The sequence below is a fragment of the Micrasema longulum genome, unplaced genomic scaffold, assembly GCF_059751315.1.
Source record: "Micrasema longulum isolate JH-2025_06_02 unplaced genomic scaffold, ASM5975131v1 h1tg000082l, whole genome shotgun sequence".
NCBI lineage: Eukaryota > Metazoa > Arthropoda > Insecta > Trichoptera > Brachycentridae > Micrasema > Micrasema longulum.
The window spans coordinates 508,855-534,859 of NW_028277288.1; the positions used below are offsets into that span (position 1 = coordinate 508,855).

Consider the following 26,005-nt stretch of genomic DNA (forward strand, 5'->3'; position numbering starts at 1 on the left):
AATTTAAATATATTATAATCTCAATTAAAAAATCTAAAAAAACAAAAACCACAGATGGAATGTTTTTTTTTATTATTAGACTTGAAATTATTCCACGTGTGACATCACAAGTTCTGTTTGTGAGTTCTGCTGATTAGTGAGTTGGTTTCTGCTGCTGAAAAATGCTGATTTAAATGTTACACAGTTGTAGTAATTATCCCACAATATAAAAACAGTTATAAATTTTTAGCTAACAATGATTTTAATTTTATAAAGAAGAAGCCCTAGAAAATTTTAGACAAAAATCGCGGTAGATCTAGAAATGTCGCCACGACTTCCTTTTAATGAATTTGTTTTTGTACCAAAAATAATTTTGTTTTGAAAATTGCAAGGTCAATCTATAAATGCCATTTGCCATTTAAAATGTTGTGTCAAATTTCAAGTATCTTGACTGACCGTCAAAAAGTTATATTCTGTGCCGAGGAAGGCTGAGAAAATTTTGGCTGAAAAATAGCACCGTTAACTTGGAAATGGCATCTGAAATGACGTGTCCAAATTTCACGTTGCTCTGACTTACCGTTTCAGAGAAGTTTCCGTGACGGACGAACAAACAACCACAAGTATTTTCAGTTTTATTATATAGATTGATATATTATCCTATTGCGGTCCTGCTTTGAGCTTTGATAATTTGAGGTTTTGCACTCGAGAAGAACTTCCTTTTAAAAGAATGCGAGTATTTAAAAGATATCAAATGTGTCTGATACGTTGGTTATGATAATGATCTTGTGGTAAGTGGGTGCTTATTAATTTTTGGATAAATTAAGTGATCCAAAAAGTTCCTTGTGTTCTAGAAAGAAAAAAACTGTAAGTTACTGTGAATCTTTGGTTTTGAGTTACAGATCATAAGCTCTGTAAATACCTGTAATTCCATGTTCTCAACGTCTTCATCTGTGTTGAAAAAATGTCTAGTGTGCATAAATATGTTTCCGTCTTTATGAACAGGTGACCAAGATGACTGACGTGAAAAAGAGTATCCAGCTCTTGTTCGACCGGCCGGGAGAGTTGTTGTTTATGCCCAAAGGAGAAGATAACAGTGTCTTCGAAGTTACTCCTGAGTTCCTGGTACGATTAAAAAATTCTTATTTATTTATTAACCCATTACAGCTGATAAAAGATTGTAAGTCGGGTCCATAGCGGTCCCGCTGTTTTTTTCATATCTTCTGACCATCTTCTACAGCTACGGAAGCCAAAGTTTTAACCACTACCGGGGACCTGCTTTTTAAATTTTTGACGGTAGTCTACTAACACTGAAAGCAGTAGTTTAAATCCAAAAATAAGTTTATATTGAAAATTAACATAGATAATATTAATTCAATATCAGGTATTTTAATAACAGCAGTTAATGATGAGTTCACGCAAACAAAAAAATAATATACAGGTGTTTTTTAAACCCTGTCACATCTGAAACCATGATAATCAGTATGGGCAAGAAGACATATTAGCATATTAAAAAAAATATTTAGAATGAACAATTTTTTTTAAAGAAAATATTAAAAAAAACAAATGGTTGCGTTCTTCTGCAGGGGAGAAGCGAGGGGGCGCAGACGTGCGGTTAAAGGTGTATCAGACTCCCCCCTCCCCCCCTCGTTTCTCCCCTGCAGAAGTAAGCAACCATTTGTTTTTTTAAATATTTTATTTTTTTAAATTTTATTTGTTCTAAAAATTTATTTTGATGCGCCAATATGTCTTCTTGCTCATACTGATCATCGTGGTTTCAGATGTGACAGGGTTTAAAGAACACCCCGTATAAATAAATTAAGGTGTTTTTTATTTTAGTTTTATAAACACAAACAATATGATTATTATTAGCTTTACAATTCGTAAATATGAACTATTTATGGAAACATGACATTGAATACTTTCAGCAACCTATTATAATTTCGATCATAGCTACTCTTAGCTATTTGTAAACATGCTGCCCAATGGTCATCGATAGATGTTTGATAAAACAGGAGCAATGTCTTGTTTTGATTGCATTTATTGAAGAAAATGTAGATTCGCAGAGGAAAGTGAATCCTAAAAAGTTGTCAAATACGGCGTCCATCTCCGCAAACATGGATATTTTATAAAAAGACAGATAGACCACTAGGAATGGATACGGTCGACACTTTGGCCACTCATATTCCATAGAGTTCACCTCTTTATCTTTTCGAGTTCTCCCTTGGTGTGCCATAATAATAATTACCGTTGATGGACACAGAAAACAGGAAAGATCGATAAAGACATGGCATGATCAAATCTAACAAATATTTGAGATGGACATGTCAAATGTCGGAATAACTGGTGTGCGTGCATGATAAGATGTATGAATGTAGAGGAATCGAGGTCTGTATGCAAAGAGAGTGATAAGCCTATCTATCCTCTCTCTCTACTCCTACGGGGAAATGGCGTAATGATTTGTGGCTGTTGTAAAAACCATTATTTTACAAATTCTTTAAATTGTATGTTATTTCATCATAATAATTACAGACCAACAGGTATTCGGATCTTGGAATAGATTTGAGCAACCGATTTGGTGAAGATGCCTCCAACAAGATACCGCTAAGGGCAGTGCAGATGCCCGACCTGACTGTCCCAGCGATGCTGTCCAGGGACGCTAACTTCTCCCTCTTCATACCGAAGCACCAGGAATATGCCAGGGAACTAATCGGAATATTCATGTGTAAGAGATATGGATTAAAATATATACTTATAAGTATTTGACAGACAATGGCGTATGATTGAATTGTCTCATTATAAGTGCCAAGTCTTATCACACGTAGCATTTATTTGTGTAGATCACGTTTGATCGTGACCAAAGTCCGCTAGTCAATAAAGACAAGGAAGGTAATTACCCACAACATTTTAATTAATCTACCACGCGCTTGTAACATGTCTATAAGCACATAAATAATAAACATTGGCAGCCAGCCCAAAAATAAATTTAAATTTTGTGATCATTTTCTTGAAGTTTTAAATAGCCGTATTAGAAAATGTGAAACAAGTTGTAGTATAGTGGCGTTCAAACCTTGAACCTTCTGAACCAGAGTCCGCGACCTAGCCATGGGATCACATGTCTCATTATGTGGCCCCTTAGCCTTATTTAAAATCATTTATTGAGAAAGTTCCATTAGAACTTAATTTTTTATGCAACTAAAACGCCTTTCAAATGGCAACCTTTTCTTACATTGTGGCCAACCAAACAGAAAAGTCATAGACTTTGTTTATGGATTTTTTTGTCAAGTCTAGCTGAGATTGGCTGGTTTTAAATGAGCCTGGGTACCTACATAATAGTTTTAATGGTAGCTAACACTTTTCCATATTCAGTCTCTAGATGGCGCGGCGCTATTTGAGTAGTCGCAAATAATATCATATTGTCAAAGAATTATGTGTTTTTTTTTTTACTTAAAAAAATAGTTTTTATTTAAAAAATAAGCTGTCATAAAATCTTTCCATTTATTAAAAAGCTTTTGAAATTGTTACAGCTGTGCCAGAAAATCAACTGGATGAGTTTTTGGCGATCTGTGCCATATGTAAAGACAGAGTAAATGCTAAACTGTTCAACTATTGCCTCTCTGTTGCACTTCTACACAGGTAAGAAAATAGGGGTTATTAAACAGGACAATAATAAAAATAAAAAAATGAAAGGAATATCTAAGAAATAGACAATAAAATAGAAGTGTTGAACATTATTGTTTACTGTAAGTTATTTCATGTAAATGCTGTATTTTACTTTGGTAAAAACTTTTTCATATAAGCTGCTTCGGTGTCCGGGTGTCTCCGAGATCCCGTATAGAGGAACAAACACATGAGACTCAATCAATAGTTAGGTCAGAATTTTCAAAACATGTGTAACGCCAGTAGCCACATATGGAATTTAGGCAAGAGCGGGAACCTCCAGAACAAAATATTAACCAAGGACCTCGGAAACGCGAACTTTATGATGCATCACTCGAAACTCATTACGAGATCGCATAAGAAGTACGGACATTCGAAGCAAGCGTAGTACGGAAGACAGCGAATACGATACTGGAATGAACGTGTCAACAGAATGCTGGAAAACGGGCTTCCACGTATCGCGCTTCGAGGGAACTCCAATGCACATAACTAATTTTTACTTGAAAAACATATCTACAATGTCGCTGTTTGTCTATTTTGTACATCGATATTTTGTTTATTCATTTGTTTATCAAAAATGTTTTGAGTTTGTCCAAATTTTTGTAGACAAGGACTGGATTCAACTCCCTGGGAGCTTTTAATGTTAACATATTACAACAGAGATGAAGAACATTTTAGAGAAGGTAATATAGAAGTCTAGACATCTACAGGGCTTGGAAAAATGTGTGCTGGTGATATAGCCAATTCAATAAATATGGCTGTCGATCTCTACTAAATGAAAGATCTTTATAATTGTATAAAATATTTATTTTAACTTTAAAAGTGCGCTCCATGACGATCGAAGACTTCGAGAAAAAACGAAATAGAGAGAGATTATAGCCCTTGTGCTATCTTTATATACTATGCTATTAGTACCCACCAGAGTAACAATACTCTGGTGTGGCACTCACAAAAATCAATATGAATTTAAATTAAGAACTATTAAAGGAAAACTTAACGGGGCTTATGACCTTTCATTTTCTGGTTTAAGTGGCCAATTTACACCCTGCGTAACATTCACCATTCTGCCCAAATTTGAACATCTACATCCCTTCAATTCTTTTATCTGTTGATGTTTGTGAAGTTAAAGAGCTGAATCCTTTCATTATGCGGGTGAGATTCGTGTGATTGAATTATTTCACCTACATACTAAGAATTAAAAATAAATAAAATTCTATACTCCTTCATGGACCGGGTGGATTTATCAACAATATTTTGAGTCTGTCCAATTTTTGTAGATATACTTATTTTTTTTTATTTAAAAAAAAATCCGCTAAGCCTCTATTTCGAGGCTTGTCAGCAGGTGGGAAAGAGGAGGTAATGAAAAATACACCACAACACCCAGACCAATTGAGAAAAAATCTTTTTAGAATTTTTTTCTAGTAACTGGTGGAAATTGAACCCGCGACGCCAGTTTCACAGTTGGCTGTCTAACCAACTGCGCCACGGCACCTGTCATTCATTCAGTCCTTGTCTACAAAAATTTGGACAAACACAAAATATTGTTGATAAATCCACCTGGTCCATGAAGAAGCATAGATATTGAAAAAATTTCATTTTCAGAGGTTGCCTAGTGTAACAGACGCGGCGGATCACTGCTTCGTCCGTAGCAATCGCGCCCGTCACAAGAACTGTATTTCTATAGGTGCTGGTGTCAAACGCAGAGTGGCCGGGCGTAGGCGGGCCTCGGCCGACGAACGATAAGCTCCGGGGGAGGTATCGTCGCCTAGAGATCCCTTGCGGGGTCGCTAGCGAGTAGCGCTGGCGGCCGCAATCCTGAGTCAGGCAACCGGGTTGTAAGGCCGGTATCTCTCCGTCGGTGGGAACGGCGGGGTGTGTTCCGGGGAAGTATCCAAGGGTCCAAATTATCCGGGGTCCAAAATCCAATCCAAAGAGTATCCGAGTTCCAAGTCCAGGGGGGTAGCGGTGTTCGAATCCAGGTGGCGATGAGGTCCGGTTTGAAGCGAGGTAGGGAGGTGAAGTGGAGAGTAGAAAGCCTTAGTAGTGTGGTGAGGTGACTGACTTTATTTTTCCCCGGCGGGGCTATATATACAACATTTTGCCGTGCGGCGGTGGGCTAGGCCAATAGCGGGCGGTGCTAGGTTGACCAATCACGCGGCGAGAGAGATAGCGAGCACATTTGCCGGCTCTATCGGTCTCTCTCGCGCCACGTATAAGGTCCCCACCCTCCCGCTACCGGCCGCAGTTCCCCGCCGACCGCGCGGCGATCAACACTTATACAGAACAACATAAAAACACATTATGGGCATACAAATATTTTCATGAATTCTAATCTATATGTGGGCTTCAGTATGGCGATCACCACCCCCGAAAGTGACAAATACTAGTCTTTATTGAGGAGGTGGTAGATCGCTTACACATACTGAAGCCTCCTATGCTACATTAAAACCCCAGGAAGGGCCGCCAAGTTGGTGCATGTACTTTTACGTCGGCAACACTCCCCCCTGCCGAGGAGGCATCTCTGCGCCGACGTCGTCCTTGATTTGCAACACGGCGAGCTTGACGGCGGGTCGTGTGTAGGTTCCGGTGGCTGTCTGGACCCGGGCGCTCCTGACTTGTCCATCCTTCCCTGGTGTGACTGCTATGACGCGTCCCCGCGGCCATTCATTCCGCGGGAGGGCGGCGTCCGTTATTATGACCAGGTCATCGACCATGATCGGTGTGGCGGCCTGTTGCCACTTCCGTCGCTGTGCCAACGTCGGGAGATATTCCCTCATCCATCTTTTCCAAAATGCGTCGGCTAGTTTCTGCGCCACCCGCCATTGTTTTCTGAGGCACAGTTCGGGCGGCGCGTCTCTGTAATCGGCCAGATGCGGCTGGGCCCCGCTCGACCCGATGAGAAAGTGCATTGGAGTCAGCGGAGCGTCGTCTCGGCTATCAAGCGAGACGTGGGTTAGGGGCCGAGTGTTTACTGTGTACTCGGCCTCCGCTATTGCTGTCATTAGCGTTTCCTCTCGGGGGGCTTGTTCCTTTAGAATCACCATAAGCGCCCCCTTTATCGACCGGACGAGCCGTTCCCAGGCTCCCCCCATGTGTGGCGCCGATGGCGGGTTGAACACCCATTTGATCCCTCTCCTTGTCGCCTCGTTCTGTAGTTCGGGATCGTGGGCTAGTTCCTTCATGGCGGCCGCCATCTCTTTGTCTGCGCCTCTGAAGTTCGTCCCGTTGTCCGAGTAGAGCGTTGTCGGATGTCCTCTGCGGGCCGCCATCCTTCTGAGGGCCTGCACCGTCGAGTCAGTACTCAACGACGGTGTAATTTCAATATGCACGGCCCTCGTAACCATGCACGTAAACAGGGCCCCGTATCGTTTCTCCCGGCGTCTTCCGATAGTTACGTATACGGGCCCGAACATGTCCACCCCACAGTGGGTAAAAGGCCTTACGTGATGATCGAGTCGGCCGGCAGGCAGCTGTCCCATGAGCGGAGGCTGCGGGCGGGCCTTCTGTATTCGACAGTAGCGGCACTCGTATATAATTTTCCTTATATTTGTCCGTAATCGTGTTATAAAGAACTGTTGTCTGAGTTCGCTGAGTGTCCGCTCTGTACTTGCGTGTTGCCGCGACTCGTGATAATGCCTTATCAATAGACGCGTATAGGCGTGCGCTCCGTCCAGTATGACGGGCGCCTTTAGTTGCTCGCTCACCGCGGGGGCTTCCATAATTCGCGTCCCCATTCTGAGGACGCTATCTTTATCGAGGTAGGGAGTGAGGCCCAGCAGGCGGCTGTTCCGCGGGAGGCACTCCCCCCGTCTAATTGCGGCTATCTCGGCGTGGTAACTGTCTGTCTGGCTTATGAGTATCCACGCCCTCTCTGATGCCTTGAGTTCCGGGGCGATGAGTGTCGCGCTTCCTGTATTCTTTTTCCTGCAGCGGTTTATGAAGCGCAACACCCACGCTGTAGTCCTGATCAGTCTCCGCCAGGAGGAAAATCTTCTTTCGTCCGGGAGGGCTGTCATCACGATGGCACTGTTCGCACACTTTATTTCACTGCTTGTATCCGGGGTCGCCGTTATTACCTTGAGCGGCGGCCATTGACTTTTATTTTTCTTTATGAAACTCGGCCCACTGAACCACATGCCGGCCGGGGAGATGTCTGGTATCTCGCCGTCCCGCGTCCCGAGATCAGCGGGGTTCTTCTTTCCTGGTACCCACCGCCACTCTTGAGCGTTCGTTAGCTCATCTATTTCCCCTAGGCGGTGGGCTACAAATGGCGTGAAGATGCGCGAATCACTCTGGACCCAGCACAGCACCGTGGTAGAATCTGTCCAGTAGTAGGTATCGCGTATATTACTTCCGCATTCTTTCTTGATTGTGGCCGCCAGTCGTGCGGCCATGAGCGCGGCTTGTAATTCCAGGCGTGGAATTGATAGCGCTCGTAGCGGGCTAACTCGGCACTTGCTAGCCATGAACGTCGCATTCCTTCCGGCGGCGTTCTCCTCCACGATGTAGGCTACGGCGCAGCTCGCTTGCTCCGAGGCATCGGAAAATACGTGCAGCTCTACTGGCTGGCCATTGGCGCTCGATACGCGCCGCGGTATAGCGCACTCGGTATTGCGTAATATGTCCACCCAAGTGCGCCATTTCTCTGCGTGTTCTTCATTCACTTGTTCGTCCCACTCTATGTGGGAGCGCCACACATCTTGTAGCAGTATTCGCGGGCGTATTGTCAAACACCCTACGAAACCGAGTGGATCGAAAATGCTCATAACTTCACTTAGCATCTGCCGTTTTGTAGGCCTCTCTGTTGGAACCTCCCGTGACACTTTAAATTTAAATTGAAACTCGTCTGTCACCGGGTCCCATTTGATGCCGAGGACCCTCTCTGTCACGGAGGTTCCGCTAATTATTTCGCGTGCGCTTTTCCCTCTCAGACTTGAAGGAATCGCTTCCATTACGGAGGGATCATTACTCGCCCAATTCGCGAGGATGAATCCGCCCCGCCGTAGTAGTTCGCTGACATCGTGGCGCAGTTGTATCGCCTCTGTTGCACTGTCTACGGCATCCATATAGTCGTCCATGTAGAATTTATTTCGCACAGCATCCCTGGCGGCGGCCATCTCTTGCCCGTGATCTTCTGCGACTTGATTTCTCACGTACTGTGCGCTGCTCGGTGAACACGCCGCGCCGAACGTCATCGACGTCATAATCATTTCCCGAATTTCTTCTTCGGGACTATCGCGCCAGAGGAACAGCTGCGCCCTCTGGTCTTCTTTTCTTATTTTAATTTGGAGAAACATCTCCCTTATATCTGCTGCCAGCGCGATCTTTCCCTCGCGAAATCGCATTATATTTCCCATAAGCGATGAGAGAAGGTCCGGGCCGTTGGCCAACATGTCGTTCAATGACTTCCCGTTGCAGCGGCTGGCGGCGTCAAATACTATCCGTATTTTATCCGGTTTATTCACGTTCGTCACTGCGAAATGCGGCAAAAACCAAAGCCCACTCGCAGTGTCTTGTCTTTCAGCCAGCGTCAGTTCCCGGGCATACCCCTTGTCTAGATATTCTTTAATCTTTAACTTGTAAGCCGCGGCGAATTCACTGTTTTTACTGAACTTTTTCTCTATGCTTAAAAATCGATTCAGCGCTGTACGGCGATTATCCGGTAAACATATTCGATTGTCTTTCCACAGTAGCCCTGTCTCGTACTGTCCTTGCGGTAGGAAACGTGTCGTGGCTCTCATGGTTTCTGTGGCTCGCGCCTCCTGACGCGATATCTTGGCTGTCGAACTTATACCTAACGCGTCGACGGCGTAATTTTGTTTAACTAGATTTTCTAGTCTCTGTTCTGTACTAAGCGCCATTAGTATGCTGGCGTTAGTCTGGCGTGTCCGCCCACCGTGTATCACCTTTCCTAAGGCTGTCACTGAGGCGATGTATTCCCCGCATAGGGGGGGGGGGGGGGGGGGGGGGAGGGGGGGGGGGGGGGGATACACTAGATCGCGTGTTCACACTTGTCGCATCCTGCCTTCCCCTTCAACCACGGGCTGTAGCGGCAGACTCAGCTTCTGTATTGTGTTTGCGCGGAGAGTGAATAAATCTTCCGTAACTCCGCGCACTTTAATTGTGACTTTTCTTGATGCACTATCTGTTACGCACATTCCGCCGGCACCGTGGATTTTTAATCCTCGAGTCTCTCCCGGCGCGCCGATGTCGTTTGCTATTTTTGCGTCAATCAATGTCACGGTTGATCCCTCATCTAGTAACGCGTACGCGTTCACTCGTCCTCGCGGACCACTTAACATGACGGGAATCACTTTTAGGAGGACCGGTTCCTCCCGAGCGTAGGTGCTCGTCACTATATTATTCGTCCGCGAACTGTGGCCGTAATCGTAGTTTCTTTCATTTGAACTCGCGGCGCGGGTTTCGTTCGCGGTCGGTCTGTTTCCCCCGGCGCCCGCCGCTGCAGGCGTGTTGCGGCGGGCATTATTATCTGGCGCTCGTATATCGGCGCTAGACCGAGCTTCACTGATATCGGCACTATTTCTGTCGTGTAATGTCTTGTGATGTGTTCGGCGACATCCATCGAGGCCGCACTTTTTACATTTCTACACTTTATCGCCCGATGAGTGTTCGATAAACACGAAAAACACAAATTCTTTCGCTTCACTATGTCCCATCTTTCCGAAATACTACACTCTATGTATTCCTGGCACGTTTGTAGTAAATGTCCTCGTCCGCACAAAACACATGACGCTACACTTTTCCCGTTCCCTCTGTTGAAATCACTGTATGCACTTGTTCTCGCTTCTGTGGCTTCTCGCGTTGTTTTCCGCTGTACACTTGCGGCTCTATTCCGCCGCCTATCATCGAAGATTCCGTTAAATCTTCCAAGAAGAGCGCGAAATCCTTCGCGGAGGGCCTCACCCGGTTTTCCTCTTCTGCTGTACCACCAGAGAGACTTCATGCACAGCGGTAACTTGCTCACTAGTTCACTTAGTAGTTGTGGCGTAGACATGTAATCGCCACCGAAGCCTTCTAAGGTCGCTATCGCGTTCCGAACTGCGCTAGACAGATCTACTAATGCTTGCGTAGATCCGTCGTTCTGTATGCAGCGGAGCCTTCTCACTTTTTCCAACAAGGAAGACGCTACAATGTCCGGCTGGCCGTAGTGTAGCTCCAACGTCTTCATTATCACCCTCACTTGGCTTGGATCCACTAGTAATGACGACACAGATTCTCTTGCCCGTCCTTTTAACGCACGCTGTAGACGCAGGAGGTTTTCTGGATCCGAAAGGCAGCACATCTCCGTCGACTGAGTGTACTGCGATTTGAAAGTAGCCCATTCCTGCGGCTCTCCGGCGAAGGCGGGTAGGTCCTTGGCAGTAGATTGGCGCGCTATCATGGCGCCGACTCTGCTAACGTCCTCTGGGGCTGAAGTCGGGCTTCTTCCTTGCGAAGCCTCTAGTAGAATCGCCATTTTTGACAGCACCGTCATGATGCCGTCCATATCCGTAGTACGCGGCGCGGGCTCGGGATTCGTCTCCAAGGGCACGCGTCGGTCTTGATCGTGTAGTGAAGCACGGAGCGTTCGAACCTGCGTCCTCAGCCGCTGGACTGTATCTTCGGATGTGTCCGACTCGGCTGAGTCCTGATCTGTAGCAGGGTCTTCTCTCGGTTCCGTGCCTCCTCGACCCGAGCGGAGTGAAGGGGTTCTCGAAGTCATCTCTAGGCGCTCTGCGATGAATATCCGGTTCTTCTCGAAGGACCAACTTGTAACAGACGCGGCGGATCACTGCTTCGTCCGTAGCAATCGCGCCCGTCACAAGAACTGTATTTCTATAGGTGCTGGTGTCAAACGCAGAGTGGCCGGGCGTAGGCGGGCCTCGGCCGACGAACGATAAGCTCCGGGGGAGGTATCGTCGCCTAGAGATCCCTTGCGGGGTCGCTAGCGAGTAGCGCTGGCGGCCGCAATCCTGAGTCAGGCAACCGGGTTGTAAGGCCGGTATCTCTCCGTCGGTGGGAACGGCGGGGTGTGTTCCGGGGAAGTATCCAAGGGTCCAAATTATCCGGGGTCCAAAATCCAATCCAAAGAGTATCCGAGTTCCAAGTCCAGGGGGGTAGCGGTGTTCGAATCCAGGTGGCGATGAGGTCCGGTTTGAAGCGAGGTAGGGAGGTGAAGTGGAGAGTAGAAAGCCTTAGTAGTGTGGTGAGGTGACTGACTTTATTTTTCCCCGGCGGGGCTATATATACAACATTTTGCCGTGCGGCGGTGGGCTAGGCCAATAGCGGGCGGTGCTAGGTTGACCAATCACGCGGCGAGAGAGATAGCGAGCACATTTGCCGGCTCTATCGGTCTCTCTCGCGCCACGTATAAGGTCCCCACCCTCCCGCTACCGGCCGCAGTTCCCCGCCGACCGCGCGGCGATCAACACTTATACAGAACAACATAAAAACACATTATGGGCATACAAATATTTTCATGAATTCTAATCTATATGTGGGCTTCAGTATGGCGATCACCACCCCCGAAAGTGACAAATACTAGTCTTTATTGAGGAGGTGGTAGATCGCTTACACATACTGAAGCCTCCTATGCTACATTAAAACCCCAGGAAGGGCCGCCAAGTTGGTGCATGTACTTTTACGTCGGCAACACCTAGTATGTAGGTGAAATAATTCAATTAGATGAATCTTACCTGCGTAAATAAAGGTTTCAGCTCTTTAAATTCACAAACATCAACAGATGAAAGAATTGAAGGAATACAGATGTAAAAATATGGGCAGAATGGTGAATGTTACACAGTGTGTAAAGTGGCCACTTAAATCAGCCAACGACAGGTCATAAGTCCTGAAGATTCCTAGACTTCTATATTACCTTCTCTAAAATGCACTTCATCTCTGTTTTAATATGTTAACATTTGTATGTCTATTGAATTGCAGACCAGATACCAAAGACATTCCACTGGCCAACTTTGTGGAGACCTTCCCCGCAGAGTTTGTAAATACCACAGCTTTCCAGGAGGCGCGAGAAATCAGCAAAGTTGTGCCCGCACCACTAAGAGTAAGTAATAGAAATAGATTATACATTTGAATCTGTGTCCAGGTGGGTGAAAACTACAGTTCTTGAACGTTTTAATCAAGTCACAACGCCAACCCTCCTCTGCTCTTACAGTGTACTCAAATCAAGCTTCCTTAAGTGATCGTCATATATTCTTTTCCTTAGTAAATCTACCATCTTAGTAGTTTTGTACAGTACAAGTCACTGTTTGGACTGTATTCCACAATCCTGAAGCAAGGGGTAGGTGTTGGTCGTGTCTCGGTGCTGTCGTTACTCTCGGGGTCGTAAATCCCAAAAGTTATGATGTCTCGAAATCCTTCAAGTCCGGTGTCACTGCATTTAACGTTTATGTGAAATATCGAGGGTGTTTTTTTTACTTTAAAGTTATAATGTAGAAATAAAATATAAAAATGTCCAGCTAATCGAGTACGAGTTAATCCGGGGCAGTCCGACCCCTTCTTGCTCTCTCATGCGGTGTACGTATGCTGTCCCGTACCCCGTCCGACCACGACATGGTACACACGATTTGATAAAACCTGTGTTTTTTTTTCTAAATAAAGTTGTGTATAAATTAAGACTAAGCGTATTTGATTGAAATTACACCCTCTCCGCCTTCGACTCCACCGCCTGTGCCCTTCTTGGAGGATATCAGCAATAAGCCCGCCAATGTACAAATAACATTATGTACAAAAAGTTAAAATAAATAAATAAATATCACAGCCGACCCAGCCGGAGAAGTCTATCTCATTCGAGATAGCCGGACTACAGCAGCTATAGAGCCACCCCTATCTACAGTTCAACTATACACACAGCAGGGTGTCGTGTATAAAGATGATGAATTTTTCACTGACTGGGATTAAATTGATTGAACATGATCAATTTGCCAAAATGATAACGAAACTTTTTAAAGGCCTATTTTTGGAATCCATCAGATCTGCATATCAGACAGGACGTGTAACAGGACCATGGATAGTACCGAGGTTCCAATTGGTATTCATAGAGGGGAAAGGGATAAGACCACAGGATGTGTTCATTAGGATATCCACAGTTCAAAGGGTAATCAGCAATATTAAAAACGAATAATGTTTTATTAAATTTACCATGACCTGATATAAACTGGGTTGTCTGATCAGGGATAACCCAAGATTTAATGCACCATTAACTCACGTGGTAATTTTGTTTTCAGACTCCGATCATCATCCCCAAAGACTTCACAGCCACGGACCTTGAGACTGAGCACCGCCTGGCGTACTTCCGTGAGGATATTGGAGTGAACCTCCACCACTGGCACTGGCATCTCGTGTACCCCTTCGACGCCCGGGACAACATGCGACAGCTCGTGGACAAGAACCGGCGGGGAGAGCTCTTCTACTATATGCATCAGCAGATCATTGCCAGGTTACTTTTAATAAGATAAATAATTTGATACCGTGTACTACCAAAATTTTGGGTTTTGGTGGTTGTTCGGGGAGGTTGGAGGAGCTCCTACCTTAGTTGGAGATGAACAGAAGAAACAAGGGTGGCCTTCAAAGTGTATTTTTTTAAGTTAATCTACAGGCTTCTGGAAGCCCTAACAGATTGGCATTAATGAGTATTATAGCTAATTTTTAATAACCGGTAATCTAAATAAACTTAAAATATATTTAAATTTATAAAAGGTATAATTATGGCATAATCTAGGGGGACATGCCAAATGTGTCATCGTGAGTCAGGAGTGAAAACACCGTTTGCTTCTTGGATGATTGCCTTCGCTGTGGGAACACATCGACAGTACCGTTTAATGAGATTTTGTTCATTGTTCCGAGGATGCTTGGCAGAGGAGAAAATAATCCAATGTTGGTTTTATAATTTCCCACAGCAAAGACAGCACTGGTGCGCAAGTTACGGTGAGGTACATTAAGGTTAATCTGAGCAAGGATATCATGGACATCTATACAGTTAGATATTAATGTGTGCAAGAATATCAAACCAGCTAAAATCTTTCTGAATTCTTAGCTGAAGATATGAAACTACTCTAGACAATCATAATACTAAAGTTTTACCTACCATTAAAACTCTTATTATGTTGCCTTCGTCATCCAGAACATATTTTATATATGTGAGAGACGACATTTCGATTCTTGTCTTGTAGTGGTCTAAATTAGCTTCCATTCTCCTTATATTGTCAACACTGGGATGACATCATCTATATGCTCTGTGATTGGTCGTTTGTTTTGTCACCGGCAGTTGGCATCATGCACAATTTTTTGTCAATTCTAATCTCACCAAGCAGTAATTAAATATGTTCTGGATGACGAAGGCAACATAATAAGAGTTTTAATGGTAGGTAAAACTTTAGTATTATGTAGTGCCGTTCGTCATCCAGAACATATTTTATATATGTGAGAAGTGTTTGTTATCGCCTTGGTGACAAAACTGATGTCAATTGTGAGAAGTTGTTAATTAGTCAAACAGATTTGTGAGGGATGGCAATGTAGAGGAGCTGCCACCTTCCATTACTTCCCTTCTGTAGTGTTTTGCGAATGTGTTCTCGCTCTTCCAATTTCCTCTTTCCAGGATTTTTTCAATTGGGCAATTTTCTAACCAGCTGAGCGATGCTACTGCTGACCTTGTACTCCCTGCTGATTCATCAATGCCAGCACTTCTTAGGACTGTTTTTACCCATCCTCCAATTATTGTTCTTGTGGCAGGTTTTGGTAAGCCCGTGGTTGAGATAAATAAGTCTGGTATGGAATTTAATTCTTGTCTTCTTACTCTAGATAAAGCGCATACTTCTCGAAGCCAATATACCGGATCCGTACCTTGTTCTGAGGACGCATTAAGTTTCCACCCGGACTGCTGGCGAGTTGCACAGTCAGTTTTAGATCCAAAAGCTGGCCAAAGAATAACATGGTCCCCATTGTCCACAAAGCTGTCTGGTGTGCATCGTAACAGAGTAAGGTCGTGCACTCTTCTCCCAGATGCGAGTAAAAGTATGACAGCGCATCTTCGAGAGGCCTCAAACAGAGTAACTGTTTCTGGAAGGTTTTCTTTTAACCAGTTACTAACCTGTCTCGGGTCCCAGATAGGTAATACTTTTTTCCCTATAGTAGTATTGACTATACCCTTCATTACTTGTTTAACTACCGTGTGATTACTAAGCCTCGATTCACACTCTGGGTTAGTTAAAGTTGAAATGGCCGACTTATGAAGAGCAATGGTACTAGGAGCCAAGCCTTCTTTAAGTTTCAAGTGTGCTAAAAATCTTGCTAGCTGCGAACCTGACGGGTCAATCCTATTAACATTATGTTTAACACACCATTGGCCCCACCGTTTCCATGCTGATTTGTAGGCAGTTACTGTGGACGATCGCCACCCAGCATTGAGAAGGGCCTTTTCACGTTCTGACCACCCATTTATCGCTCCTCCCCAGCCCCAATCATCCATACTTCCATCTCTAGTTTTTGGATCTGAGGAGGGTGGAGACCTGTTGACATATCCACTAGGTTTTCGGCTAGGTTTGTTATTCGCAAAGCTGGGGCTAGGGCTCTCGACTGGAGATCTGGCAACCAGAACACTTTGGGCCACCTTGGTATTACCAATAGGTAAATACCGACACACTTGTTTAGATGTTCCAGGACTCTCGGTATCAAGCACGGTGGTGGAAACACCCATGCCAGTGGGAAGCGCCAAATTCTGCTGAAAGCATTGTGGAATAGGGCTGTTGTGTCGGTGGGGTTTATGGAAACATAACTGTTTACCACGTGAGCTGTCTCGGACGCAAATAGGTCCACCATGGGTCTGCCCCACAAGCGGAATATTCGGTCGGTCGCTGAAGGTAGAAGGTGCCATTCGGGTAACAAGGTCCCTCGTGAAAGATGATCGGCGAGTCCGTTGTATCGCCCCGGGAGATAATACACTTCCATCCTTATATTGAGAGCATCCACTAGTGCCAGAATCTGATATGTCAACTGAAGAAGGTTCGCTGATTTCGTACCTCCTTCGTTGCGTAGATATGCCAGTACCGTCCTGTTGTCCGATTGAATGAGACAAGTAGAATTGCTCAAACTGGCTCTCTGATACTTCAATGCCTGGAGAATAGCAAACATTTCTTTGAGGTTGCTGTGCCATTTGGTTTGTTGCGGTGTCCAGCAACCTGATAGTGGAGTGTCGTCTACCTGCGCTCCCCATCCGCTGTCTGCTGCGTCTGTCGCAATGAAGTGGCATGCTTTCGGGAAATGAATAAGGGAATGGGTACTCACATTGGTCATCCACCAGTTTAGGTCCCCCAGTACAGTAAGGTTTACAGGTACCTTCTTTCGGGGTGGCAGCCTTGACATGGCATGTGACTGAAGCTGCATCTGCCTGCAGTGCAGGCGACCCCTGGAAACCACAAACGCTGCAAAGTTCAGCTGTCCTAGGATGCTCTGTACCTCTCTCAGGGACCATTTTTTCCTTGTTATAATATTCTGCAATGACTTCCGTATTGCCTGGCACTTGTTTTTGGTTAGCATCTTCCGATTGAGACCAGTGTTCCATGAAACTCCCAGATATTCTATCCCTTGTGTCGGTAGGTGAACACATTTCTCTCTGTTGATGGTCCAACCAAGGGATTGTAAGAATTTCAAGGCTTCTAGAGTCTGCAGCCGGAGAGTTTCTCGGCTCTGATGTGCCAGGAGAAAGTCGTCCAGATAAACAATAACTCGAATGCCCTTTCTTCGAAGGACCTCTGCGATCCAATTGGTTATTGCTGCAAAAATTTGAGGGGAACTGCTCAAACCCTGGGGCAAGCATGTCATCTGCAGACATTGACCTCTGTACACGACACGTAGAAAACGACGATGGGTCTTTGCAACTGGTATATGAAAATACGCATTCGACAGATCTACTTTTGTCAAGTAGTCTCCGGGTTGCAAGAATTCGGGCACTTTGAAGTGGGAGATCAGGGAAAACTTTTTCACTCGCACAAAATTGTTTAGCGCTTTCAGATTGATGATGGGACGATGAGTCCCGACGCTCTTCTGCACTAGAAACATCTGGGACAGGAAACCCCGATTCATGGGTGCTAGTTCTAATACTCCCATTTCTAGCAACTCCTTTATCTGTATGTCCATTTCCGCCGTGTATTTTGTGGCAAAATTGTGCAGTCTTATCCGAGTGGGCCGGGATAGCGGTGGTTTTATCCAAAATGGTATCCGATAGCCATTGAGAATTTTTTAGGGCGAAGTCGGGGGCATTTGCGGTACGCCATTGTTCTAAAGAACCTTGCAATTGCCCTCCCTGAAATCGCCCGGGCTGGTTGTCAATTGTTTTGGGGGCGACGGTGCGAGGTCTGCCCACGCCCCGTCTGCCTCCGAAATTTCCGTCCTCTGCTGGCAGAGGAGGAAAGGCCAGAATGGTGACCGGGGTCTGCCCGCCGGTACTGAAACGGAAATTGGGTGGGACCCAGATTTCCCGCAGGAGCACATTGAGTTTGTTTGACTGTTTGTGCTCCGCTCTTTGGCCTTGACACTGTTTCCCTAACCCTGGGGGTCTGCGGAAACTGAGCCCTAAAGACTTTGCTTGCCCCACCCAGTCTCTGCAACTGGGTGACAAGTTTGTCCTCATTGAACAGATGAGTCACCGTGGGAGGAATCTTTTCCAGTGTTGCCTTATCCCCTGGAGTTCTACAGGTCCTTAGAATACGGTCCCGTCTAAATTCAATTATTTCTGCCCGCTTCCCGCAAGCTATCTGGAGTATGTCATCGTTCTTTGCAATGCTTCCCCCAAAGACATCCTGAAATCTTTCTGCCAGGGCCTCTGGCGAAAGTTCAGTATCTGGCTGACAGCTCCAGGTCAAGACATTTTGAATAGATTCCTGGAGGGCCTGCCGTTGTTGGAGCGCTACGTGGGAGATGGCAGCAAAAGCCCTCTCCATACCTGTGAGTTGGACACAAGCAGGCGTGATAACCTCACAGTTTACCTCCAACTCTTTGAATCCCGGGTCAGCAGCATACTCCTTCAGCACCTTGGCGTAACGGACATTACACCAACCGGGGGTGTCGAAATTCTGTAGGCGTTCCACTGTCTTTAACATGGCATCGGTCGGTGCTCCCATTAGTGGTTCCTTAAGTGCCACTGCGGGGTCCGGTACATGAAATACCGGAGCCGTGGATGTGCTGCAGGCACTGACACTAGGCCCTGACACATTTGGAGTCTCCACCGGGCCTAAGGGAGACTCTTCGTCTTCGAAACCCTCAAATTCACTGTCAACTGCGCCAGATACGCCGCCGGCATCTCGCTTAAAAACGAACTTCTGGAGATCGCTTAACTGGCGCGTCAGCTTTTTGAGCATTTTATTTTGAGACTTTTTCCTGTGTCTCCTACTTTTTACGCGTCGCGAGCCATCCGAACTCGAATCAGAATCCGTGGTCTCATAACGACGCTTGCTCGTACTTGAGTCCGTGTTCTCACTTCGGTGTTTTTTGGTAGTTTTCGCCGGAGTCGGCGGTTCCACAGATGACATTACGGCGCGCGAGGGTTATGTGATGATAAAGATATGTAAATAATATTTGAAGCGCAACGACGCACGTTGTTTTTAAAAAATAAAAACCGGTAAACAAGATGGCGTCCACAAAACAATGCGCGTCACTAATACGAAATTACACGAAAAAACAGTGAATAAACGCAACACTCCTAGTCAATTATATCATATAGTTTTCTTTAAACAACGGAAGCTTTTAAATAAACAATTGAGTTATCTCTAGCACTTAATGTATCACAAAAAACTTAGCGCGAGATAATTCGTGACCACATAGAAAGAATTTCTAAGTCAATTGACAAAAAATTGTGCATGATGCCAACTGCCGGTGACAAAACAAACGACCAATCACAGAGCATATAGATGATGTCATCCCAGTGTTGACAATATAAGGAGAATGGAAGCTAATTTAGACCACTACAAGACAAGAATCGAAATGTCGTCTCTCACATATATAAAATATGTTCTGGATGACGAACGGCACTACATAATAGTTAATTATGAAAGTAATTTGATCCAATTCTAAATATTAACAATATAAAAAATTTATGTTGCACCAATTCAATCTGCGTTATATGAATATTATAACTTGGAGACCATATTATAGAATTAAATTCAAGCAAGCTACGAACAAATGATTTATACTATGTAATAGCAATTTTTGGGTTTTTGAATGGCTTAGATTTTCGCAAAATAAATCCACAGATTTTAGACGCTTTCTTGGAAATGTGATGGTTGAATTTAAGTTGGTTATCAAAAAGTATCCCAAGATCTCGAATTGCCTCGACGTTCATTAAAATTGCGTTGAATGATGTATATTTCTTTGTATGACATTGATATCATTAGCTATACTAAAAATGCATAGCGCGCACGCTGCCACAGTTTCATCATCCATTGTAGAGAAAGACAAATGACAAGTGCGGAGCGTCGCGATTGATTGCGCGAGTAGAGCAGTGTGGGCGGAGAGGGCAACATCGGGCGAGAGGGCGGCAGCGCGAGGAGCAAAGTGATGAGCAGCGCAAGGAGCATAGTGTGGCGGGGCTGTTATATTCGAAATCGCAATCCTAGAGCAATTATTAGAAAAGTTGTGAAAAGATCGAAACCTACTTTACGGAGTGCTGAATTCTAACATTTTCTTATTCCTCAGGTACAACAACGAGCGTCTTTGTAACAGTCTGCCCCGTGTGAAGCGTTTTAACAACTTCCGTGAGCCCATCGTGGAGGGGTACTATCCTAAACTGGACAGTCTGACGAGCCGAAGGGCCTGGGTCCCTCGTCAGGCGGGTGAAGCTTGGCAGGACCTCGATAGGGAGATAGACGGCATTAAGGTCAACGTCAGCGATATAGAGAACTGGAGAGACAGGATAGAAGATGCCATTAGCTCAGGGAGAGTGCAGAAGGTAAGAATGCATTTTTAATATTTTTTTTGCCATTCTTTGCCATCAAGGAAGTTAAGTGATATTGGATTTTTAAAATATTTTTTTGATGGTGATTGATGGTAAGTAAGTAGCAGGTGCCACATTCAACAGTATGAAGGCTGTCTGGAGATTGGATATTTACTCAGTGAAAACCAAATGCCGCATAACACAACACCTATTCTTCTCTACGGATGCGAATCGTGGTACCTCACTAGGGTACGAAACAGCCAAATTCTGAGTTTTGAGAATAGGTGTCTAAGAAGAATCTAGGGTGTGCTGCAGTTTGCCTTTGTGAGGAATAAAGTAAAAAAAGAACGGACGCAGCAAACTCCGGTGATAACTGTCGTCAAACGGAGGCGATACGGTTGTCTAGGACATATACTGCGGATGCATCCTGAGAGCCTTAACCATGCTTGCCCATTTTACAAGGCATGTCTGATGATATTTGATTAATTTACTATTTTGTTAAAAATATTAGTCCACCAGAATAATGTTTTTTGTCAGCAGATAATATGGTACGGTGTAAAATGTTGTGTTTTTCAGGCCGATGGGACGACACAAAAATTGAACATAGACCTGCTCGGAAATATGATAGAATCCAGTATTCTGAGTCCCAACAGAGCCTTTTATGGACAACTTCACAACTACGGACACCTGTTCACTGCATACATACACGATCCCAATCATAAATATTTGGTGAGTTTATTACTATTCTTAGAGGTGGGGGTCAGTGCTATGTAAGCTTCTGGCGTCACTGTGACCTGTGAAGATCTATTTTGACGGGTCCTTGTGAATAGTTCTCGCCCTCCAAGCCTAGGTCTATAAAGAGCCTGGCTACTGTGTGGAAGGGGAGAGTTAACATTTTGCTAAATCTCCCCCTCCCAGCCCAGATCCGTAAAGTATTGGAAGTAAAGAATCACATTTACATAGAATGTGTATAAGTGTTTCCTTATCTGCACTGCAGAACCTACATCTATAAGTTTCGGAAAGGTTCATTCTAGCAAGGTGTTTGTTCAATCTGCAATGCCTTGAGCGGGCTCTAGCGAAAGGAGAAAAGCAAAACTTTGTTAGGACCCTTTTATCAGTTCCTTTGCACGGTGCTGACCAGGTATTACACGAGTATTTCACTCTGCTTCCTGGTCTATAACCTAAGCTCATTACGAGGAGCACATTTAGGCAACCCACAGTAGAGTTCAGGGCCTATTGTTTATTAATATTACATTTGTGTTAATTTCTGTGCTGTTTATTTTTTAGCTGTCTTCTTCTTCTTCGTCTTTTAAATACCTTGTCAGGTAACTCCAAAGTTGGCAATCACCTTGGCGAAGTTCTCTCTTTCCTCTACTGCCCGGAAAATACTACGCAGCCGGGACATCAATCTTCTTCCAGCCTCTCAGCCTCCCTTCCCCTTCAAAGCCAAATATAGCGAGAGGTTCTTTTTGTGCGACATTTTACAAACTTTTATGGTTGTTAATTGTTCTCTGGCTTGCGTTGATACTTCCTCATTTGTTATCAGGTCTGTCCAAGATATCTTAAGGATTAGGCGATGTAACCACATCTCAAAAACTTCCAGCCTGTTTATAGTGTTTACCTACCAAATACTATTACCATATATATCTACCAAATCTGGAAGCTCTATTTTAATCCTTCCCTTACTGCACTAAAAAAAATCCGCCCGTTCCAGTACTGTGCACTCAAAACACGTACAAAAATGAGGAATTTAAAATCTGAAAGAAAAACATTCATCGACAATTGCTTCCAGAAGTAATAATATTTTTGATATAATCCCTGAAAACACGAATAAAAGAATTTGCTAATACTCCCAGAGCAAGGAAACAGTCGACTATTAGCAGTGCTCCGAGAGCAACTGAGCGTTGTGTGGCAGTTATACAGGCTGGACTGCATCACATGTGAAATTGTCGCTCTCACTCGCGGGCACATCTATCGTTTCGAGAGTGAGATGTAAAGAGTGTGTGAGACATAAGCGTGTGTAGGTACAGAAAATCTATAGTATACATAATAAATAAATGAGCACTATCTATAATATATGAGTTCTTTAATATTTTTTAATTGACCAGAAAACAAACGGTGTGATGGCTGATGAAGGAATTACCATGAGAGATCCATTCTTCTACCGCTGGCACGCTCAGATCGATTCCTTCTTCCAGAAATTTAAAGGTTCTCCGTTTGTGCAACCATATTCTCAGGCGATGGTAAGATGCTACTTAATTAATCAAACAAAAATGTATTGTTTTAAAATATATTGGTCACATAAGTCAACGATCTTCACACATATTCCAAAACACGAAAGTCAAATAACGTTATTAATGATAATATAGGTAACCTCATTTGATCGCGGGGGATGCGTTTTGGACATAGCCGCGATAAGTGAAATTTCGCGATCAACGGGGATTTTTTTATGGAACTCTTTCGGATCTTTTCATCTGATTTTAATTTTATTTTAAGGCAATGCAAGTTTGGCCGTTATTTAAACCGATCAAACCAACCATTGCTTGCTTTAAAAATAATTTCTCGTAGTTTTTTTTTTTAATAGATCACACTGTAGACTCGGGCAATTTAAAATTCTTATCTACTACTGAAATTTTACCACCATTTTCCGTCATTTTAAGTACTTTTAGTTTCTTTTTGTCACAATAGATCTTCACAGGTTGCAGTGGCGTCAGGAGCATGCATAGCACTGAACCCCCACCTCTAAGAATAAGAATGTCACTACATGGCAAAAAATATCACATTAATACGAATTCGCATTCGCCGGGGTCGCGATCAACAGGGAGTTACCTGTATTATCAATGTACTTTATTACACAAAATAAATTAACGAGTTATCAGCTACAAAAAAGTTTTCTCGAAGAATAACCTTTTCTAACTTTATGCATTAAACGACGTAAGTATGTGAATAATGACTATGTATGTAAATAATCCAATTTCTATAAGTATGGATGAAAAAAATTACATTTTTTCAATGCTAGATTTGATTCCCGCAATGTCTCCTGGAAAGTAAGGCATTTTTACTTATGTGATTATTTCCCCCACCCATAGAAAAGATTAAAAAAACAACTTACCCCTTTTTACCACTCATAAGATTTTTTAAATATCTATTTTTGAAGCGAGGGAGAAAATGTAGTCAATGCTTTTTAAATATATTTATGTTTGTTTGAACAAATTAGTTTAATTTGAGTAAAATATATTTTTGGTATTTTTATTTGGGGATTTATAGCTCTTATTGGAAAAGAGCTGAGCTTTCAGTCAAGTAAAGTCATGTAAAGTGGCCACTCAAACCAACCAATGACTGGTCATACCCTGTAAATGCCTAGACTTCCATATTCCCCTCCCAAAAGTGTTTTCCCTCTCTGTTGCAACAAATTTAGATATAAAACAGCAACCAGAAACCATTGCTTTGAAAACATAAATGCCTGTTTTGATTTTATCAGAGAGATCAGAATTTGATGATAAGCTTCAGAGCTACGGATATTTATAAAAAAAGTAATCCACTGTAACTGATACTCCTCTACACTTTAATTTGACTTTAAAGTTTGACAGTTACGACTGCATCATCTAGGTAGTGGTCAATAATATTATATTTGAAAATGTTGTGTATTTTACTGTAACTAGATTTACATATTCCCTTCTCAAAAATGTTGGAATAAATTAAAATTAATAGTCATTTGATAGGAATTTTAATTTTTAAGCTTATTTTTTTATTGCAGCTTATGAATCCTAACATTAATGTCACATCAGTCGAGGTGACGGATGATCTTGGAGCAAATACGCTCCATACTTACTGGATGCAGAGTGATGTCGACTTGTCACGAGGTTTGGACTTTGCAGAAAGAGGAGGTTCTGTCTACGTGCGCTTTACTCATTTGAACTATCGCCCCTTCACTTACAAGTAAGGGTTTTGTTCTCTTTTCTCTTGTATAAAATAAAAGCGCTCGCCCTATATTTACTAGTATCCCTCTTACGTTTACAACATTCGCTATCAATTTTTCATACACATTTTGTTTTTTTACAATCAAATGGCAAAGAATTTATATATTTTGAAAGCTTTAATGTAAAACTGAGGTAAAATTTTAAATGCATCGGTGATTCATCTCCGGTTTCTTACAAAATGCGTTTTCTATTCCCAATAATTATTTATTATTTAATTTTTTTTTTTCAATTGATACGTAAATGTATAACGGAGGAATATCGAAAATCTTAATCCAGTATTTACTTTTTTTATAGAGATACGAGCTAAACCCGGCAATGCTTTGCTATTTCTAGATTTTAGTATATAGATATATATTTATATTAAATGATCACAATTGAAAGTTTGATATCAATTATTGTATTTAGTCCAAATTCGATATTTACATACAAATAATTATTTCGGATTACATAAGTTGTGAGCATATGTGGCAACAGGGAATTTCGATAAATGGGTATTTGAATATTGTTTTTCTGTCACTGTCTTGCAGATGCCTCCTCAATACTATCTGAAAAAGACAACTGCAAGTCTTTTTCAAGGATATTTTATGCCTTGCTAAAATAGACAACATCGACGTTTCGCTGTCCCATTTTCACTAAATCAATAAATATTTATATTATTTCAATAAATTCACCGTATAAACATTTTTCAATGCAGAAATACTTTTTTCAGTATAGCGGTAAACAACACAGGCCCTGCTAAGCGCGGTACCGTACGCATATTCATCGCACCCAAGGCGGACGAGAGGGGACTCCCGTGGAGCCTTACTGAGCAGAGACTGTTGATGGTTGAGCTTGACAGATTTGTGACCGAATGTGAGTTGTCAATTCATTCCAGTTTAAAATTAATTTAAGTATTATGTAATTATAATAATTATGTGAGATTACGTATTTTTTAATCTATATAATAACGAACAGATATTAAACATATTTTTTAGTGGGCAAAACTAAATACAGTTCAATCAAGATATTTCAGTAGAGAAAATTAGTGTGGAATTAAACAGAAACTCATATTAAAACGTTATCATAATAAAATACATGTGTGTGGAATGAGGTATGTATGTTTATTTATGTATATGTGCGTTATGTGTTTCATGGGAGTAATTTTTAAAAATTTCTTTAGAAGGTTATATTATTTTGAAACCTTTATTGATGTGGAAAATTAGATGTACCGTGTTCCGGACGCGAATATTGTATATAGAATATAAAGATAAATAAATATAATTAAATGCAGCTAGGAACCCCGGTATTTGTACGACTGAGAGCCAGGCTCCCAACAAAGATAAATAATTCGCTTTCGAGTCTGGCCTCAGTAATATTGGAGCAAATATAGCCAGGGAAAACCATATGTATGAAAATAAAGTCCTAAAAAGAGCCATTGTATTATTTTGTCATATTGCGCGCGGGTGAC

The 26,005-nt window shown here is 43.1% G+C and overlaps 1 protein-coding gene across 2 annotated transcripts; it reads left to right on the top strand.

Moving 5' to 3' along the window:
* The first annotated feature begins 46 nt into the window (after window positions 1-46).
* LOC148284889 (phenoloxidase subunit 2-like) lies at window positions 47-25,493 on the top strand. 2 transcript variants are annotated; one of them, XM_088233749.1, is made up of 11 exons: window positions 47-136; window positions 982-1,101; window positions 2,509-2,701; window positions 3,504-3,612; window positions 12,577-12,697; window positions 13,881-14,092; window positions 20,341-20,593; window positions 21,155-21,307; window positions 22,687-22,821; window positions 24,336-24,517; window positions 25,268-25,493. In XM_088233749.1, the coding sequence occupies exons 2-11, from the start codon at window positions 991-993 to the stop codon at window positions 25,446-25,448; spliced, it is 1,650 nt and encodes a 549-aa protein (XP_088089875.1). In that variant the 5' UTR covers window positions 47-136; window positions 982-990; the 3' UTR covers window positions 25,449-25,493. The 2 variants fall into 2 exon arrangements, with proteins under 2 accessions (XP_088089875.1, XP_088089882.1); XM_088233756.1 differs by lacking the exon at window positions 47-136 and adding an exon at window positions 833-843.
* The last annotated feature ends 512 nt before the right edge of the window (window positions 25,494-26,005 follow it).